The sequence below is a fragment of the Cornus florida genome, unplaced genomic scaffold (assembly GCF_030987335.1).
Source record: "Cornus florida cultivar Cherokee Brave unplaced genomic scaffold, ASM3098733v1 CherokeeBrave_3.0.0_Hap2_Chr08, whole genome shotgun sequence".
NCBI classification, from domain to species: Eukaryota; Viridiplantae; Streptophyta; class Magnoliopsida; order Cornales; family Cornaceae; genus Cornus; species Cornus florida.
Window position 1 is genome coordinate 43,563,151 of NW_026775578.1, and position 20,886 is coordinate 43,584,036.

Genomic DNA, 20,886 nt, shown 5'->3' on the forward strand with positions numbered 1-20,886 from the left:
GCGTTGATCTCTTCTTTCATGTCCATTTAGGTTCCAACTCTCTCTCTATACGTCTCTCACTATCTCTCTTTCAGATGTTTCAGTGGAACCTTGAGTAAATTTTCTCTGCTCTTTAGGGTTTTTATTCCCAATATAAAAGAAAATAGGTATCGGTATAACTTTATGCATCTTAACTTTATGTATGTTTTTGTTTTTTTTCCTTTGTTTAATTATTATTTTTTCCCTTTGTTTTATTATTATTATTTTTTCCTTTTATGTTATGAAATGCATAATATTTGATATATAATTTAAGATACATAAATTTATACTGGTACCATATTTTTGATTTTTAAAGAAAAAAGATTGGTTTAATTTTTTTAAAATGAAAGAATTAAGCATCTTAATTTAAAAATAAAAAAGAAAAAGAAAAGAAGTAATAACAAAATATAATTTATTTGAAATATATGTATTGGATCAAAAAAAAAAATTTGAAGTCTACATTTTTAAGAAGTTGGAACATTTATAAAGTAAATAACAAAAATAATAATAATAATATAAAGTTTTTTTTTTGGTTACTTTTTTTTTTATGCATAAATTGTTCATGAGGGTAGATTGGCCCAATTTATTAAATTATAAAGTTAAAAAAGTCTTTTAAACGGCCAAAGGGTAATTTGGTCAATTTCTCATGTAAATGGGTGTCTTTGTCTATTTTTAAACCTTTAGAGGGTGTCTTTGTCCAAAAAAAATATATAAGTTTCATATAAGTGTCCTTTTGTCAAATCTGAGGGAACGTGACTGTAATTTATCCTTAGAGTTTTTATTCCCAAAGCTCTCTATTCTCACTCATATATATACTAGAGCATAGATTTATAAAATATTTAAAACTTATGTGATGTCTGCTTATGGTAGAATAAAGTAATGAACTTTTGTTAAGAAATTATTATTTTCGTCCAATTGAATCATGTTGTCTCATTCACTTTACGTGGTCATTCGCATGACTGTGGTAAAAATATCTCCCATTGCGGTTTATTTTGCATGACCGTGGTAAAAATATCTACCATTACGGTTTATATATATATGTAAAGTGAATGAGACAACATGATTCAATTGGACGAAAATGATAATTTCTTAACAAAAGTTCTTTCCTTTACTCTATCAAAAGCAGACATCATATAAGTTTTAAATATTTTATAAATCTATGCTCTAGTATGAGAAGTGGAGTATGTCTTTTCTAATATATCTTCATCAGTAATATTATCTCCACATAATTTCAATATAAAACTGATTTTAAAGAAGACCAAATTATATTTGCTGATAGCTTTATAATCCTGCAGTTACATTTGCATCCATTCATACTGAGCATTTGATAGATTACGATTTTAATGATGATATCGTACTACTCCTTTAAATTTTGTCACAAAATAAATTGGTTTTTCACCATGAGATTTTTAATTTTCAAATCCTCATAAATCATTATTTTTTCCCAATTTACTTGTATTATCAAGATCCATAAAAATGGATCTCATCAAAAATCTGTGAGAAATAATTTGTACCTACGATATTAAGGGCAACATAATCAAGTCTTCTCAGATTCGACATGTTCCAAGATATTATAAATGGCAAAATAACACATTTAAAATAAAATGAGAATATATTCATTATCAAACTAAGATGTGCATAATAATCAAAGAATAATTAAATAAAATTTATTGAAGTAACAATCATCATAATATGATCAAGAGCTAAATTAGAAAATAATAATCTAAATATTTTCAGCCCAGAATCTTATGTCAATAGTCATAGAAAAAGTATATTTAAGAAGCTTTCCAACTCTATATAATTGCTGAATCAAGATTTAATTTGACTAGTCAAGAAGATTTTTAAAAATTGTTCAATACATAATTATAAATAATAAAAAGTTCATTTATTATTAATACTAAAAACAAAAACACAATTGACTAAGTGAATTAGTCTGCCATAATTTAAATGATCTAATATATATTATGCATACGTGATTCCTATCGTATTTCAGTAAAGAGGCTGTGCACTATAATTTAGTAATTTATTTCACTAATATAAATAAATAAATTTCTTACTTTTTAAAGTGAGAAAAAAAAATTCTTCGACTGATAAAGTAATATAAATATATTAATATATCACAAAATGACATATTTTTTGCGTCTCAATTTAAGTGTCGACTATGTGAGCTGTGACAATTTTCAAAGACCACACTTAAATTTAAATTGGGATGCAAGGAGTACAAAATAACTTTACCTTTGGTTATAACAAATTCATAGGGGTACGCGCGCGCATATATATATATATATATATATATATCAATACACCAATCCCAAGCCTTTACTTGCACCACAAATCCAATTACATGGTTACACATCAATTTACCAATTGCTTGCACAACACCTCCAATCAAATGGCAGCACATATTCAAGTGATAATAAGAGTGGACCAATATGTGCAGCATAAAATGACACCAAAAAATAAAGTATAGTGCAACTAGTTAATGAAAGATTGCTGATAAGTGGCTGTACTTACGTCAATTGTTAGAGGGCCGAGATTCATTTGCTGAGAGGCCGATCAATTCAATTTTGACTTTTTGATTGGGGAATTATTTTTAAAGAATGTATTAATATATTATAAAAAAAATTTAACAACAGTTGAAATTCTTTGTTAAAATTTAACTGGTCTGTTATGTATCAAATGAACCTAAACTATTTATGGGAGTAGATATTGGACCCATATTATAAATTTACACACCCAATGAAATATAACCTATTATTTAGTTATCAATAATTTTATAAATAAGTAGGCCAATTTTGAAATAACGCATTGATATTGGTTGGATAAACTAATGACATAGGGCGTTTGGTGCTTTCAATATTTAGTGCATCCAATATTTACTCCATGGGTTTTCAGTTTTACTGCATTAAGAATTTGACAATTGGTACTTTACTCTCTAAGAATTTGACAATTGGTACTCTACTCTTCAATAAATATGGTTCCCAATCAATCGAAGATAAATTATCTTGAAAATAATATTTCCTTGTATGAATGGCTTACACACACACACACATATATATAAGGGTTGAGTGCAAAAAACTTTCTCGCTATATACAAAATGTGCAAAAAACACCCCATTAGAAAATAAGTGCATAAAAATCCCTGTATTTTCAATTTTTGGAGCAAATTACTCCCTAATCGTCATTTTTGACCATTTTTTTTTTATAAAAGCCCCAAAATGACCTTAAGATTATTTTTTCCCACACCCATTTGTCTCTCATTATTAAAAGTACAAAACTACCTCCTTAAAATTATAATGTAGGCAAAAAAGCATAAACCCCCCCTCAATTATAAAAAATCAGCATTTTACCCCTAAACTACAAAATCGAGCAAGTCAGTACCATAACTATCAAAAAGTGTGCAACGTGCCCCCTGTCAGTCACTTCTGACTACTTTCCGGCCAACTACTCCAGCATGCGACTTGTCCTTTTTTTATAATTCCAATATTGCCCTTCAATGTGATTGTTATAACTCTTTTTCTTGTAAGAAGCTTTTTCCATTCGTTTTAAGAAACAAATCTGAAGTAAAAAGTTTAGGTGCAATTAGGTGTTTAATATTATATGTGCTAATTTATTTTAACTTCTATAATTAGAAATTTAAAGGATCACAAAAAATAAATAAATGAAAAAGTGAAAAGAAAAACTCTAATGATAAATAATTAATAGTATTTTCTTATAACTAAATTAACATTTTTAACTCTCTTATTTATTTACAATAAATTTTTTCTACTTTAAAAATATATTTTTTAAAAAATTTATGATGAAGCCCCTTGATTGTAAAAGTAAAAAACTAGTTGCTCTGAGCAGTACACATTGATTTGATAATCAATTGTCATACCTTTAATTAAGCAAAATAATAAATAAATAAAAGTTGGGGTTTCATTTCGATCAATCTCCTTAAAAAGATAGTTCGATAATAGTACTTCCCAACTTAAGATGCCAAATATATATATATATATATATATATATATATATATATATATATAGACACACACACACACACACATACATAATTGCATACACAAAAAGAAAACTGGGACGAAATTAATGAAGCAATCATCCAATCAAACTCAATGTCCTTTTGATGATCTATCGTTCACGAAAAGAGCTTAGAAGGTAAATGTGATTCGAAGGAGGTCGAGGAGTTGTACGAAAGCGATTTGCATGCTACTGAAGCAAATGAAATCGAAGAAGAAATGACAGAGATATAAGAGATCACGAATCTGACAGCGTAAACTGATCGTAATACAACGAAAATTAGCTTGAAAATCGTGAATAGTTTAATTCAGGCTCGTTTCTTTGGAGGAATGGAAAATTTTTCGTTGATACAGAGGCTTTATTTACAGGCAGGTAATTGCTGAACTCAAGGGTACTCTGTTTCGGCTTTCACTACCTCTATCTTCTTGATTTCTTCAACACCACAAGAAATGAACAATTCTTTATCGAGAGAAATCATAGCGGAGTTCACCATACCGGTGATCATGATTTTCAGATGACTCTTCGGCGTAAATTCAAACTCTTCCAATCATAGCAATGTCCTTCTTCCACGATCGATTATCACAGACCCAATTTCTTCAATCTTCAACACTGTCCAAAAATTCCCAAAAAAACCCTAAAAATCGTAGTTCAAAGCCCCTATCGCATTCGCACTCACAAACCCTAGCATCGCGACCTTGCCTCTTCTTTTCTCTAAGCACCAAACGCCTCTCAACTAAAACCCTTTGAAATTTTAGCAATATAAGAGGTATATAGCATGAGGGGCATTGAGGATATTTCACAAATTTAATTTTATTTGTCTTTTTTTAAATGTTAATTATAATGGACATTTTTGTAAATGTACAATGATGTCGGCCGGAAATGTGTCGGAAGTGACTGGCAGGGGGCAATATGCATGTTTTTGATAATTGTGAACTTGCTCGATTTTATAATTCAGTGAGGTAAAATGCTGATTTTTGATAGTTGAAGAGAATTTTATGCATTTTTCCCTATATTGTAAATGTATGAATATATATATTGACTGCTACTCTCATACCTATTTCTCTATCACCAATACACCACCACCCACTGGCCACCTCCCCTACCGCAATAATTAATCCACCATTAACCCCCCTCTCTTCCTCTCACACCCAAATAGATCCATTTATATCCTAATAGCAGTCCGCATATGTTATAGGAGAATAATCACACCTTTAACAACTAAACAGAGGCTTCCGTACTCACATCCACCACCACTACCTCCCCACTCTCTCATCTTGTTCTCTAAAAATAGAGGCTTGTGTTCTCTCATCTTGAACTCTATTTTTATCCTTAGTGAATAATTAAATCAGAACAACCACATAAAATGATTCAAACCTTATTAGGAACGTTTCTCACTCATAAGTAGCAGAAATACCCAAATATAGAATAATATTATTTTATTTTATTTATTTATTTATTTTTAACACATTTGCAACAACTAATTCCTACCTAGCAAAATAAAAATTGATATTTATAACTATGGATTTGGATGTTACAATCGTAATTGACCTTATAATTGACTGAACAGACAGATAGGTATTGTATTCAAGATTTTCAAGGTTTTACAACTACAAAATACAAATCCATCTGAATTATCCACCAAATAAACAAGTTGATGTAAACAGAAACGACAAGTTTGTTTACAAAGAACATTTTAGTTTGAATCTACAAAGTAAATGTTTTGAATCCACAAAATGAAGAGATAATTCAAATAAATCTAATATATTATTGATAATTGAATGAATGATTTTGATCAATACACATATTTATAATGAAAGAAAACCCTAATCTATAAGGAAATGAACTACAACTTGAATCCTAATAACATAAGGAAAACTAATCCCGAAAAAATACTAGTACCCGAAAATAAGCCTAAAAATAAAGTTTCTCTAAAAATTCTGAAAAATAGAGAAAGAACCCTAATAAAATAAAACTACTAAGTATAAAATATGAAAGCAATCCGAGTTCGTTTAGACAACGCAAAAAAATTCTGAAATATTCGACAGGTTTATTTCGAACCGAAAAACTCCGTTTTGAGGCCCTAAACGATGGTATTTCGCCAAAAAACACATTATGTCATGGCTTAGAGGTGTGCCTTGTTTGTTGGGTCATTTCCAGTCAAAAAACTCTCACGTCGGGTAAAAAATACACACTTCGAGATCAACCCAGAAAATCTGTTAGCATATCCGTTTGGCCTCCAAACGGGACATAAAGACTTCAGCAATCAGTTCTACATCATAAGTGGAAGAATATCATAAAAGAAATTTCATTCAAAATAAAATTAACATATGTTCATAACCTAAGTTACCTTTTTTGTTCTGAAAAAAAAAAGAACATACCGATTGTATATGTTGGTATGTTAATCTTGATATGCTGCAATACACATGTCTGACAACCTTTTCCAAAAAAAATGTACGTCCGGCCTTTTTTTATACAAAATAGAGAGACAAAAAGAGAACAAAACTTGGGTTTTCAACCAAAAAATGAAGAACTTGATGACGCCATAATAGATGGAGCAACTTTGAAGTTGGAGAAGAGAGATCGTCGGGACGTGACACGAGTTGGAGAAGAGAAAATCATCAGTGGCGTTGCGAAATTAAATAGAAAATACAAGAAAGCTATCAAACACACACAACAAGAATACCCAGATTTTATTTGGTTCATCCTAAATTTAAGGTTACGTCCAAGGGGTTGTAAAGATTTCACCATGATGATAAAAAACAGTAGCGGATATAGAGAATTCATAATGAATATATACCCTTGCACTAGGGAAACATAACAAGTGCAAAAATTACCAAAATACCCTCCAAAATATTTACAAAGTTGGGTCTTGGTGTACAGTATCTATTAGCCTCCACACTACCCATCAGGTGGAAGCCCAAGCACACATAAACTCGTTGGCGAAGGAATGAGAGGGGATGAAGAACGAAAAGCCATGGCATGTAGAGACTTTGGCCGTATTTTGGCAGCCATCATTGAAACAAACGGAGATCCCATTATGAGTGTTTGGTTTTTGGTGTAAGCAAATATACATGATCTTCTTGTATTATTAGCTTAAGATAGTTTTGTCATTTTGCATTTTGCCTCGTTATTTTATTTTCTTTTTCAATAAACTAAGGGTAACTTAGTCATTTCATTGCTCAATACTCTCAAATTGTAAATTTGTCCTTATTTGAACGAATTGAAAAATTGTAGGAGGTTTATTGAACAACATGGGATATTTGCACGTTTTGGATATAGTGAGGTTGTTTTTTTTTTTTTTTTGCACGTAACCCGATATATAATTATATCTTGGTTGGTTACTAAATTACAAGATGTGACTAATTACACAAATACATTGGTCAGCAAATTACGGTTGTTCAACCAAAAATGGTCGTGGGACTAATATTGTTTAGTAATACTTTCATTAAAAAAATTACATTCTAGATATATTATACAAAAAGAAAATTTTTAAGAAGTAGGAAAATAGAGAAGAAAAATGAAATAAAAATGAGAACTTTATAAGAAAAAAAATTAGAGTTGATTTTAGAAGAGAAATTTAACTTTCCTTTTTAAGAAATTAAAGGAATTTGAAGAGTAAAAAAGAAAAGAAAAAAATAAAGAGATAATTTTAGATATTAAAATTTTTAGGGGCTCATTATATAATTTTTTTTTTATATTTTATATATGTGCAAAAATAAATTAAAAAATAATTATATATATACAAAGTGGATGGTGAGGGTTCGAGTCTCTAAATGAGTAAAGTGGACGTGTGTGAGTTTCTTGTCAATGACAAAAAAATAAAATAAATAAAAATACTTGTCGAAAGTTGGCAAGAAATTACGCCAATAATTTAATTAAAATAGAGATACGCCAATTATTTCCTAAACTTAATAAAACTTTGAGAAAATGGAGTACAAAGTTAAAAGAACAAAATTTTAAATTTGTGGAGAAAGTTGAAAAAACACAGAAATTTAGTACTCATATCCAAAATCCAACTGGACTGTCAAGTAGCAAGAAAATGCGCATTCAAACTTTAATGGTCAGCTAATATAAGTCAATTTACGTAAACTGCCATAGCAACTATCCACATCAAATCGCTCTCCCTCGATCCTTCTAGAACAACTAATCAAGTTAACTATTTAGATACCCAGCATAATAAATCCCATTTTAATATGAAATTAGGTTCAACCCACGTAGGACTGGTTCCAGCCCTCCAACCGGGCTGATTTACGCTCCTGAAAAATTATTATATAATCTGAATTTAAATTATTTAATTTTTTTAAATAGGTATCGTTGTTAGATTTTAAACATTTTATTCAATTAAGTGCGTTTAATATGATAATTTAATTATAACTGAAAATGCTAAATACTACTTAAAATATATTATTAAAAAAGCTGAGTATTACTTAAAATAAAATAAAAATTTAAATAAAACATCATTTATCGCTAAAGGTTAAATCCTGAAATTTTTTAAATATTTTTTAGGGTAAAGTACAACCACACCCTATGAGATTTGATAAAAGGACACTCAAAGAAAACTTACCTGTTTTTTAGACAAATATACCCTTTGAAGATTAAAAAATGGACAAAGACACCCATCGAAGATTAAAAAATGAAAAAAGATACCCCTTTACATGAGAAATTGACCAAATTACTCTTTGACCGTTTAGGAGACTTTTTTAGCTTTACAATTTAATAAATTGGACCAATCTACCCTCATGAACAAATTATGCATAAAAAAAAAGTAAAAAAAAAAAAAAAAAAACTTTATATTGTTCACTTTTTTATTTATTTATTTATTTTATAAATGTCCCAACTTCTTAAAAATGTAGACGTCTAAAATGATTTTTTGATCCAATACATATATTTCAAATAAATTATATTTTGTTATTACTTCTTTTCTTTTTATTTTTAAATTAAGATAATTAATTCTTTCATCTAAAAAAATTAAATCAATTTTTTTTCTTAAAAATAAAAAAATATGGTACCAGTATAACTTTATGCATCTTAAATTATATATAAAATATTATGCATTCCCCAACATAAAACAAATATAGATACCAGTATAACTTTATGTATGCCTTTGTTTTGTTTTTGTTTTTTTCCCTTTGTTTTATTATTAATTTTTTTTCCTTTTGTTTTAATATTTTTTTTCCCCTTTTATGTTGCGAAATACATAATATTTGATATATAATTTAAGATATATAAAGTTATACTGGTATCATATTTTTTTTTTTAAGGAAAAAAAATTGGTTTAATTTTTTTAGACGAAAGAATGAAGCATTTTAATGTAAAAATAAAAAATAAAAAGAAAAGAAGTAATAACAAAATATAATTTATTTGAAATATATGTATTGGATCAAAATATCATTTTAGACGTCTACATTTTAAAGAAGTTGGGACATTTATAAAGTAAATAACGAAAAAAAAAAAAACAATATAGAGTTTTTTTTTTTATGTATAAATTGTTCATGAGGGTAGATTGGTCCAATTTATTAAATTGTAAAGTTAAAAAAGTCTCTTAAATTGTCAAATGGTATTTTGGTCAATTTCTCATATAAAGGGGATGTCTTTGTCCATTTTTGAACTTTCAGGGATTGTTTTTGTCCAAAAAATAGATACATTTCCTGTGAGTGTTTTTTTGTCGAATCTTAAAAGATGTGGTTGTACTTTACCCTATTTTGTAATTACTATTTTAAAACTTGAGTACTTAAAATTCCACTCTTAAATTTTTTAATACATAATTTTTAATTTTCTGAAATTCCTTACTTGTGCTCATACTTGTGACTTAAATAGAGATTATATGATTCAATCAACCACAATATGTTACACAAATAAATATATCAATTTTATTCTACTTTTTCTCATGTAGTTATTTCACACAATTTTTTTTTTTTTTCACCTAGTTAGAATGTTACCATTTAGAGAACCTTCTCGAAACATATGTACACCTTATCGTTTCTTGTCAAAATATGAGTCTAGTACTTAAGCTGACGAATCTATCTCACGTGTCAGCTTCTCAATATAATTGACTACTCATTCCTTCAGCTTGCTTGCTAAGATTCATCAATTCTCCAAAATGCCCCTACACTTTGGTACGAATTTCACCTTATTTCACCCCATTTGGCCACCCTAGTGGGACATAGTTGTAATTGCACGGTAGATACGTACCATTTAAACGCGTCAAACTCTTTTCTTATATTCATAAAACTCTCTCTTTCTTTCTACACTTTCCTTCTCCCTCTCTCTGTCTACACTTTCTCAGACGCTTCGGGCCGATTCATCAATGAACCCTTAGTATTTCTATATTTATCTTCTTGATTCTGCTCTAGGGTTTTTATTCCGAAACCTTTCTGTCTTCTCTCTCACGTTGTATTGGTTTTTTTTTTTTTTCTCTTGAAGCCCCTATATTACTCTGTTTTCTCTTTCTTGATTCTTAGTTTTAGGTCGGAATTATGATTGTCATGTCCAACAACGAAATGCGGGTGGGGTACAGATTTCGTCCGACGGACGAAGAACTCGTCGATCACTTCTTGAGGTTTAAGATCAACGGTGATGAGAGAAAAGTCTCTGATATTCGTGAGGTCGATGTTTGTAAATTCGAACCGTGGGATTTACCTGGTATGTAATTTCAATATATCCGAAATAGAAGACTATTATTTCTTCGATCTCCCTCGAGTTTTTGGGTTCTTCATCGATTATGTGTAAATATGATGGAATTTATATATATGTATATAATATTTGTTGATTATCTATTTGTATGCAATCTGTCGATACCATGTCTTCACTTTCAAACATGGTTTTGGTTTTTCACTGATTGTCTGTAAAAATGACCTGATATTATATATACATGTATGTGCATTTTTTGGGGTTTTTTTCATTGATTAACTGTAAAAATGACAGTTTTTATATATACATGTATGTGCATTTTTTGGGGGTTTTCATTGATCATCTGTAGAAATGACCCAATGTTTATATATATATATATATATATATATATATATATAGTTTTTCATCGAGTACATGTAAAAATGGCCAGATTTACATATACATGATTGTGCAATTTTGGGGTCTTTGTTTGGTTTTCTGTAAAAAATGACGAAATATTGTATTATATGGAGATGTATATGTGCATTCTAGTTTAATGTGGGTTGAAGTTCATACAGCTGCCAATTACTGAATTTTGGGCCAAACTTTTTTTTTTTTTGCTCCTAGTTACTTTTGGGGCAATTTGTTAAAATAGGAAATTAAACTTTTTCTATTTATTTGTTTGGTGTGTGCAGATTTATCTAGGATAAAGTCAAATGACAACGAATGGTTCTTTTTCTGTCCAAAGGATCGGAAGTATGTGAATGGGCAGAGGCTGAACAGAGCAACACAGCGTGGATACTGGAAGGCAACGGGTAGGGATCGGCTGATCAAGTCCCATAAGAGCGAAATTGGTAGAAAGAAGACTTTGGTCTTCTATACCGGGCGTGCTCCAAATGGCAGCAGATCCCATTGGGTTATGCACGAGTACCGTGCTACTAGGAAGGAGCTTGACGGGACGAAACCAGGACAGGTATGCTTTGAACCCTTTCTCTCTGTCCATTTTGTTGGTATGTTGCTTTGATCTAAAAGTTGGATGGTTTTAGATTGAGTATTGGCTATGTCATGTGTTTCTGTCTTGGTTTGTGGATACTTCGAGTACTTGACATCTATTTGCTCGAATCATGTTTAGTTTGTGTAACTAATTTGTGAATTAAAAGACAACAAACATTGTATGCTTATTTAAGGTTTAAGTGAACTTGGTTTATGACGGAGTTCTTTCTTTTTACTTTGTGAAATGAAATTATGGAGTGGATTCAATCCTTGTTGGAGGTCTAGTTGAAATACTTTGCAGCATGGAGCAATTTTCTCCACTTGGTAATGTTAGAAAAATTTTGTTTTTAGCTAAAGGAAAATTTTACTGATTGTTCTATTTATAATGATATGTTAGAAAATTCTTGTATTACCTACCACCAAGGGGGTCTGTAGCCTAGTGGCATCTCCTCCACTACTTTGGGATGCAAATGAGGTTTTTTTTTTTTTTTTTTTTTTGTTGGAAAAAAATTCTTGTATTTAATTGAAGGAAAATTTTGGTGATTGTTCCTTACCAAAACAAAAAATTTACTGATTGTTCTTTTTATAATTTTTCAAAGCACCTGCAGATTAGTTGATTCTTCTTCTATTCTGTTTGATAGTTTGTTTTCTTGTACTACTATGCCAGGCTTGTCTTTTTTATGGGAATTTAAGCAAGTAACATGCTTCAGCCTCGATGTTTCAGTTTGTTACTAAATTTTGTAAATAAGGAGTTTACCTTTTAAAATTTGTCAATTCAGTGTCCTTTTTATTTCAAAACTACTGCTTGGGTTAGATTTATATACTGTCCTAAAAATTCATGTCGTAAAAATGTTAAAAGGTTTAATGTCTATTCAGTGTGCTCCTCCTAGCTTTAACTGGGTAATTAGTTACCCTTTAAATTTGTGTGTACTAAGAATGCAAAAAGTGTTACCCTTCTTGGCTCGATTAATGGGGACACATTGGGTGAATGACCCCTTAAATTCATGTGTACTAAGGGAAATCCACCTGATAAATGTTCATTCAGATTCTTGATTTTCTCACTGCCACATTTTTTATACTCAAAACAATTTGTATTCAAATAATGGATCAGCTTGTTAAAAGATATTGGTTGAGCAGAGATGTTCAATATATTAAATTCATATTTGGCATTCTATGTATTCTGCAGGGAGCGTTTGTCCTCTGTCGCCTTTTTAAGAAAGATGATGAGAAGCACGATGATGTCATTGAAGGTTCAAACTGTGGTGAAGTTGAAGAGAATGTTCCTTCTCCTGGGGTGTGTGAGTATCAACTAGGAACAAAAAATGTTCCTTCTCCTGCCGCAGTTAAACCATATGCTGAATTGGAGGCAGTAACCCCTGTGATGACAGCAGAAGCTGAAAATCAAACTTATAGTAATTCTGAAAGCATTCACTTTGACACTCCATTACCTTCTGAGTGTGACAGCAATATCCATGTTTATGAGGATGCTGAAGATCAAGTGGTAGATGTGCAGGTAAAAAGAGGAAGACTTTCTTAATATTATCAAATCTCATTTTTTTTGGAAACTGAAAATTCTAATTTAAGGATTTGAATTTTATTTCTTGATTCTCACTCAGTCGGATCCAGAGCTGGAGGAAATGTTGAAAGCATTTTGTGACCCAGTGCTGGGGCCACCAGATGAAAAAATCTTCTCTCCATTGCATTTGCAGATGCAGATGGAGCTTGGATCTTCTTACTCGAATTTCCCGGCCACTAATAACACAAGCAATGACCACAATGGGGTTCAGTTTCAATGTGGATCAAATGAACTGGATTTTACTGAATTCCTGGATTCAGAATTCGTGGATTCAGTTCTTGTTAACTTAGGAGAGCAAGCCTTTGAGGACACAAACAGTGAGATTCTGAACTATAATACTCCCACAAAGCCGTATGCTGCTATATCATCAGTGACCCAAGGACAGGTAAATTGAAGCTCCCAAGATCCTCATTTTTTAGGTTTTGCAGGTCCACGACCATACTTGAGAATTTTGTCAATCTATGTTTTTTACACATGCCATGAATTGCAATTAGTTCTTTGAAACTTAAAATTTTTGTGGCTCTCCTGTATTCCAGTTTGATCCAGTGATGGAAAGTTGTGAATGCTTTGGTCTAAACTTCAGCCGAACGGCTCCTACACATATGGAAATGTCTCCAGCAACGTGGGGAACTCCTCAAATTTGTGCTATTTCGCATTGCAGTGCTTCTGGTTTCCTGCAAGATAATTCTGTTGGATTGGGTGCTTTAGCTGCTGATTTTACTGGTGAATGTAATGCTTTGTCTGCTGAATCAAGCTCTTGTGGCAGTGCATTTGGTGGTGTTGAGATGGTTGAAACTGGAATAAAGAGAGGAACTAGAACTCGTCAACTGCAAAATCAACCAAGCGCCCAAAAATCTGCTGCATATGGAACTGCACCAAGAAGAATCCGTTTGCAGAAGAACCTTCAAGTGGGACCAGTTTCCTGTATCAACTTGTTTAGCAATAGTGAAGAAAACCATGATGCCAACCCAAAAGTGACTATGGTGAGTTGTCCATTGCTGAAGTGTTTGTGAAGAATTTCATAATGCATATCAGAAGATATTTAATTCTCTTTAATTGCCCCCGTGCAGACTGAAAATGTTACGGAACAGCGTGTTTCTGCTTCTGCTGATGCAGTAGCTACCATTGATGAAATCCAAGAAGTATCCCTCTCAGAATCCATGGATCACAGAAAATTTACTCAAAAACTCATTTTGGGTAAGAAGAGGTCAAAAGGCACTACTGTGATGGGCAATACCGAGAAGGTTCTCTCTGCTTCCTCAGAGGCTTCTCCAGTATCAATATCATCTGATTTTATGCTTAGGGTACTCTTGGCTATAGGTTTGTACATAATTTTCGTTGGCTTTTTAAAAAGCCTTGCAATTTGAAGTTGTTTAGAGAAAGGAACTCTTATCTTTGTGTTAGCATTAATAGGTGTATTCCGTTTGTTTACATTGGTATCCATATCTATATACAGTCGACTTTTAATTCGAGTCTAGCTTTATATACAACAGCTATCTGTGGATATGTTTGTGTGCTTCCTCTGCCACCTTAGTAACTTCTGCAGGGTGCAAGACAAAAGCTAATCTAAAGCCGTGTGAGCAGGAAGCATAAAATCAATCATCTCAACTGCTCTCTATTCATCTTCCTCTTCTTCTTCTTCTGGTGCTGCTGCGTCATCGTCATCGTCGTCATTTTTGCCTTAATCTCATATGAATGGGGTCGGTCACATGAATTCTCTTTCTCCAATCTTTCTTATTACATGCCGTTTTGCCTATTATATTTAGCTTTTTAAAATCAATTAATAACTTCATCGGATGTTATTTTTGGTTGTTGTTTTCCTCTCACCTTTTATTATAACTAATTATCCTCGCTTGCCGGTGCATCTATGATGAAGGTGTCCAAACCATCTTAAGCATACTCTCTAATTTTCTCATTAATGGGAGTCATCCCTAATTTATCTCTTGCACTCTCATTAGTGCCCTTATACCTCCTAGTCACTCCTCCCATCCATCTTAACATTCTCATTTTGAATACATGAAGGCCATGCTCTTGTTGTTTAGGGTCCAACACTCCGCTCCATACAACATAGTTGGTATAATAGCGGTCGTATAGAATTTTCCTTTGATCTTATATGGTCGTATAGAATTTTCCTTTGATCTTATATGTTATTAATTTATCGCATAAAATTCTGCTTGCTTTTCTCCACTTGGTCCAACCTGCTCCAGACAACATAGGTGGTATAATAGCGGTCGTACAGAATTATTTTGATCCTACTAGTTATATTACTCTCTCCAGACTTTTGTAGATATCGAAAATGGTGGTGGGTTGTTTTGAGTAATTTTATGGTTTTGAAGTGTTAAACATTATAAAATCATAAAATCCCCTTCTACTATGCCTAAACTATCATCTAACCCCTTTGGCTAAAGAAATTATCACATCCCCCTTCAACTTTTCAAAAGTGTATCACATAACCCCACCGTTAGTTTGCAAAGAAAAGTCTGAAACTAATGGAAGAAAAACACGTGAGAGTCACGTGCAACTATTTAATCACGTATTGCCCAATTTGCCTTTTTAATCATGTATTGACCAAATTGCCCTCTTAAACCCCTTAAAATTATCACGTGCCTTGCTTGCAAACCCAATTCCTCTGCTTCTTCCATTGTAAGTGAAGTGAAGCAAACACATCACAGAAGCCCTAATTCGCATACCTCCATTGTTGCGAAGCAAAGTTGTCTGAAGCCCCAAATCATTCGATTTCTATCATGCAAGGGCCTAAATTGATCATTTGAAGGCCTAAACCTAAAAAATATTGCAAGCCCTAAATTGATCATTTGTAACCTTAATTCGCACATTGTCTTCTCCCACCACTCAATCTCTTGTTTTGCAAGATCTGAGGTATAGCAACATAATCTGTGGTTGTGGCTTGCCAACTATTGTCGGAGTGACAGGTTCGGATGATGAGTTTAACTACAACGGCAAGATATAATATGTCTGTGCCAAAAAAAAAATCTTAATGGGCATGGTGTGAGCCCATCTCAACAATACCAATATATACAAAAGCGATCGAAAGCAAGTCCAATTGATATGATCAAAGTGAGGAAGATGTAATTGCTTAGTTGAAGTTCCATGTTGATGCAATTAGTTGTCGTTTGGAAGGAATGTATAATCTCTGTGGCCAAGTGTAATGAAGATATGTAATTCCATGACAATCCCTTTTTGGGAAGTAATGGAGCAATTTGTTATCTTTTGTAATCGAACTGTATGCAAAGTGTCATAATTTGTAGAAATATTCAATCAACTGTCATCAACCATACATTGTACTAAACATACCGAAAAAAAAAAAAAAAAATCTATCTAATGTCATCAACCATACATACAATTGTCATCAAACTTTATCACTAGTATTGATTGATTGAGATTAGCATCCGTATACATATACTGTCACAACCATAATTAGTTCCTAAAAAAAACTATTCATTGTCATCAACCATACATACATGTCAGTGAAATGGTTTGAATTGCTAAAAAAATCCATACATACATAAACTCTCGCAATTATCTCCGTCATACTCATCTTCTGCATTTCCATCATACTCATTTCCTGACACTACATATATTTTAACAATGCAGGACTGTGCGGAAATAAGAAATGCAAATAGGAAAAGAAAAGAGGGAAAGATGGAGAATACATACATATACATGATTCGACACTAAAACTTACATCTATGGACAAAGTGCCATTAAAGATTACATTTCTATTATTAAGATATATTTTGTCCGAGTACAAAGAGCCTATATATAGGCACGAAAAAGATAATAAAATATGAAAGGTGTACGATAGTTAAAAGAGATATCATGATTGGTGAAGAATTTTGTTCTACCATTATATAAAAATATTTATAATTGAAAAGAAATTGACCGAAAGACTATGATTGATAGAGAAATTTGTTCCATAATTATATAAAAATATTTATATATTTCGACAAGAGCCAGTTCACTTCGAAAAAAACGCGGTGATATCCATGTCATCTTCACTTTCCCAACCCTCCAATCAATGTATGACATGTAGAAAAAAAAAGAAAAAGAAGTAAAAGTGAATCCATGTCATCTTCACTTTACTAACCCTCCAATCAATGTATGACATGTACAATAACGTACTTGTACTAGGACAACCACACAAACTTAAAATGAATTTGAATTCGATCATTTACATCCGATCACCGTCTATACCCTTATAGTTCTCAATAGACCCACCAACGTATAGCTTTTGATACGTGTGTACAACTTCTGAAAAGCATGATTAAAACCTAAACCACATTAAAAAAATAAACTAATTACATATTACAACACCACATACTTTAAACAAAAATATTCAACCAAAATAAAAACTTCAACACTTTTGACAAAACAATAAACCCAAATTTTAAACATCAAATTTCACTCCATATACAAAAATTAACAGTTCTGACAACAAAACCCTAATTTTAAGCAACTAATTTCAACCAAAAAAAAAAAATAAATAAATATGCCAAAGAATTTCAAGAATTAATTATGAATATATAAATCCCTAATTACACAATAACTTATTTACCAAAAAGACAAAACACTAATTTAATATATGGGACCACAACACTAAATAAAGTCCTAATCTTTTTAGTATAATAACATATGGAATCAAACCAACCCACCATCACAAGGACCCACGTTGAAAAGGAAAGAATATAAAACCGCATTACTAAAATCATCGACAATCAGTCAAAAGTGGCCCATGCCCGGCAACATTTTGTCGAACAAAGGTGACACAACCACCTTGAATCCAACAACTTCACAACCACTAACCTCTTCGAACTGTGAGGGCTTTGTTCAAACAAACACTTAGAAAATTAGGGTGAGGGCTTTGTTCGAACTGTGAGGAAACGAAGGGAATGTTCGAAAGAAATTGAGGGCTACACAGACGCGACGTTACACTGGGAGCACACAAACACTTGGAAAACTAGGTTATTCTTAACATAAGCTTCCACATCCCATTCCGTATAACACAACTCGCAGATAGTTATGGCAAATGATATTAACCCTATTATCAATGACCAAGTCTTTATTAAACTTGTACTTCATATACTCAGTTTTAGTTTTTGACTAATTCTCAATCCTTTCGATTCTAACACATTTCTCCACACTCCTAATTTTGTTGTTAGGTTCTCTTTTGAAGTGTCTAAGAGCACTAAATCATCTGCAAACATCATGCACTAAGGAATCACATCTCAGAACTCTCTAATTTCATTGTAGCAAATAGATATGGCCTTAGCATTGATCCTTAGTGTAATCCTACATTCATGGCACTAGTTTCACCACATATGCTGCGGACTTTAGTCTATGTGTTCATGTACATCTCTTGGATACTTTTTATCCGTGAGGGGATATGTTTTCTTTGTAGAGCCTACTGGATTATCTCTTGGGACTCTATCATACGTTTTTTTTCTCACTTCTAAGTCTACAAAGACTATAGACTGACCTAATACGATACAATGGAATCCTTAATTAGCTTTTGTTCTATTTACAATTTTTCATAATTTCATTGTGTGACTCATTAATTTAATTTCTTTGTATTTGTCACACTTTTGTATATACCCTTTTATTTATTTGTAAATTGGTATTATTGTACTTGTCCTTTACTCATATGGCATCTTGCCTTATTTTAGAATGTTGTTCAACAACCTTGTTAACCACTCAATTCTTACATTACCTAGCATTCACCATGGTACATTATTCGTCCGTGTCGCTTTATTACTTCATGGTTTTGTAAGTGTGCACTATCTCCTTCTTGGTGATTATATTTATCATTCCTAGGCTAACTTCATTCCTATATTCATCCCGCTCTTGGAGGTTCTATTGTTATATTATTAATTGGCCTATTATTCCAACAAAATAATAATAATAATAACAACAACAACAATAATATTATTATTAATTGTAGCCAGTCCTAATAGAAGCATTCATTTTAATCCACTAGAAAAAGTAGTGGGTCAGAAGCAGTTGTGATGAGTCAAGGATATGCATTTCTTGCTTTACCGTTTGGTTGGAGTGAAGAAAAAATGGAGGGAAGGGAGAGAGGAGGGATAGACATGAGGCATTCTTATGGAAGATCAAGTGTCTCATTCGCTTTTTGTTTGATTAAATGGAAGGTATAGCAGAAAGGATTGAATGAAAGGTATCCCCATGCAGTTCTGGAGGATGTATAGGCTGCAATTCGGGCGGGTTGGAGGTACAGATTAAGTCCAACTCGACATATGAAATACTTAACCCAAGTTCAACCCTAACATTACCTTTAACCCTAACTACACCCATCCTACTAGTAAACTCGAGTTTGTAACATCCTTCTAGTTTTAAACTCGGGATTAGATTTTGGTTTCAAAAGGGGGTTAATTCAGGTTTCTCATATGACCAATTTGATTAAATTACTTTTAAACAAAAAATATTAAAAAAATTAATTGCAAATTTTTAATAAATTACTAACAAATGCTTATAAAGTAAATATACAAAGGAAATTGAAAACAAAAAGATGATCATAATTTGAAGGGATATAATGCATTTAAAGTTAAAATATATATAAAAATAATATTATAATTCGTGTTTTAGTTTACTCGGGTTGCTAGCACCTCAACTTAAGCCCAACCCTAATTAAGTATGAGTTGAGATTTTTTGACACAAGCCCGACCCTAATTAAATACTAGTTGAGATTTTTTTGACACAAGCCTGACCCTAATTAAATACGAATTGAGATTTTTTTGACACAAGCCTGACCCTAATTATAAAAATGATTAACTTGCCCAACCCAAGTCGCACCCTATGTATTACCAAAATTCTGGTCTAAAATGACATGGGTTAAATGTGAAGATCTCAATTGTGGGAATAGAGTTACAGAAAAAGATAACCATTTTCCACAATCTCGTCATTTGGTTTGGAATTCAACTCCCATTCCAAGACACAAATTCATTTTGATATCAGAAACAAATTCTCCACAGTTATAGATTTATGCAATTCTTAACATCGAGATTAGTTCGATGGTTTTGTTAGATGGGGGGAATTCAAATACGAGCACGCCTAAATTAATTCAATGATTTGAATTTTAGCGATTCTCCATTACTTGTCGCAAGGCATGTTGGGCTTATTTCTATAGGCGTATTTTCCAGCAACAGAGCTGGTTGGGTTTGATTTTTAGGCCCATTTGTGTTTTCACAGGCTTGGATCAACTCTGGTCCATCAGTTTGTTGGGCCAAGTTGCTATATCCATTTTCAGTACAGCTATCCTTTATATTTATAATATTTGGAGAAAACAAAAAAAAAAGGGGGGGAAGGAAATTTAAAAGGTATTACTACAAAAGATGTTCATTGGAATTTAGTAATTATCCTTTAGATGCTGCAATTTGTTTGAATTTTTTATTTTTGTTTATTTTAATATAATAAAAAGGTAATAAATATTATTAAATATAAACTGGATTTGGGTTGGGCTAAGATTACAAACCTCTCAATCCAAGCTCAGTCTGAAGCCCCCACTCTGTGTCACTTGGAGAAGGCGGCTCTCCTTCTGGATTTTGGATACTATTATTTATTTATGAAAAATAAAAGATTGAAACTTTAAATTATAAAAATAAAATCTAAGGTTTAAAATTATGTTATTGTATTTTTAATACA

At 31.9% G+C, this 20,886-nt stretch overlaps 1 protein-coding gene across 1 annotated transcript; it reads left to right on the forward strand.

Annotated features, from left to right (window-relative positions):
* The first annotated feature begins 10,262 nt into the window (after positions 1–10,262).
* LOC132271525 (NAC domain-containing protein 14-like) lies at positions 10,263–14,684 on the forward strand. Its single transcript, XM_059772925.1, has 6 exons — positions 10,263–10,676; positions 11,339–11,616; positions 12,823–13,149; positions 13,253–13,597; positions 13,749–14,195; positions 14,283–14,684. Exons 1-6 carry the CDS (start codon positions 10,511–10,513, stop codon positions 14,577–14,579), a joined length of 1,860 nt encoding a protein of 619 aa, XP_059628908.1. The 5' UTR covers positions 10,263–10,510; the 3' UTR covers positions 14,580–14,684.
* Positions 14,685–20,886: the final 6,202 nt, after the last annotated feature.

Bases quoted from the DNA above. Each gene is read 5' to 3' on its own strand.
- LOC132271525 (XM_059772925.1), top strand. From the start codon at position 10,511: ATGATTGTCATGTCCAACAACGAAATGCGGGTGGGGTACAGATTTCGT. The intron at 10,677-11,338 runs GTATGTAATTTC...TGGTGTGTGCAG, and splicing joins CGAACCGTGGGATTTACCTG to ATTTATCTAGGATAAAGTCA. The intron at 14,196-14,282 runs GTGAGTTGTCCA...GCCCCCGTGCAG, and splicing joins CCAACCCAAAAGTGACTATG to ACTGAAAATGTTACGGAACA.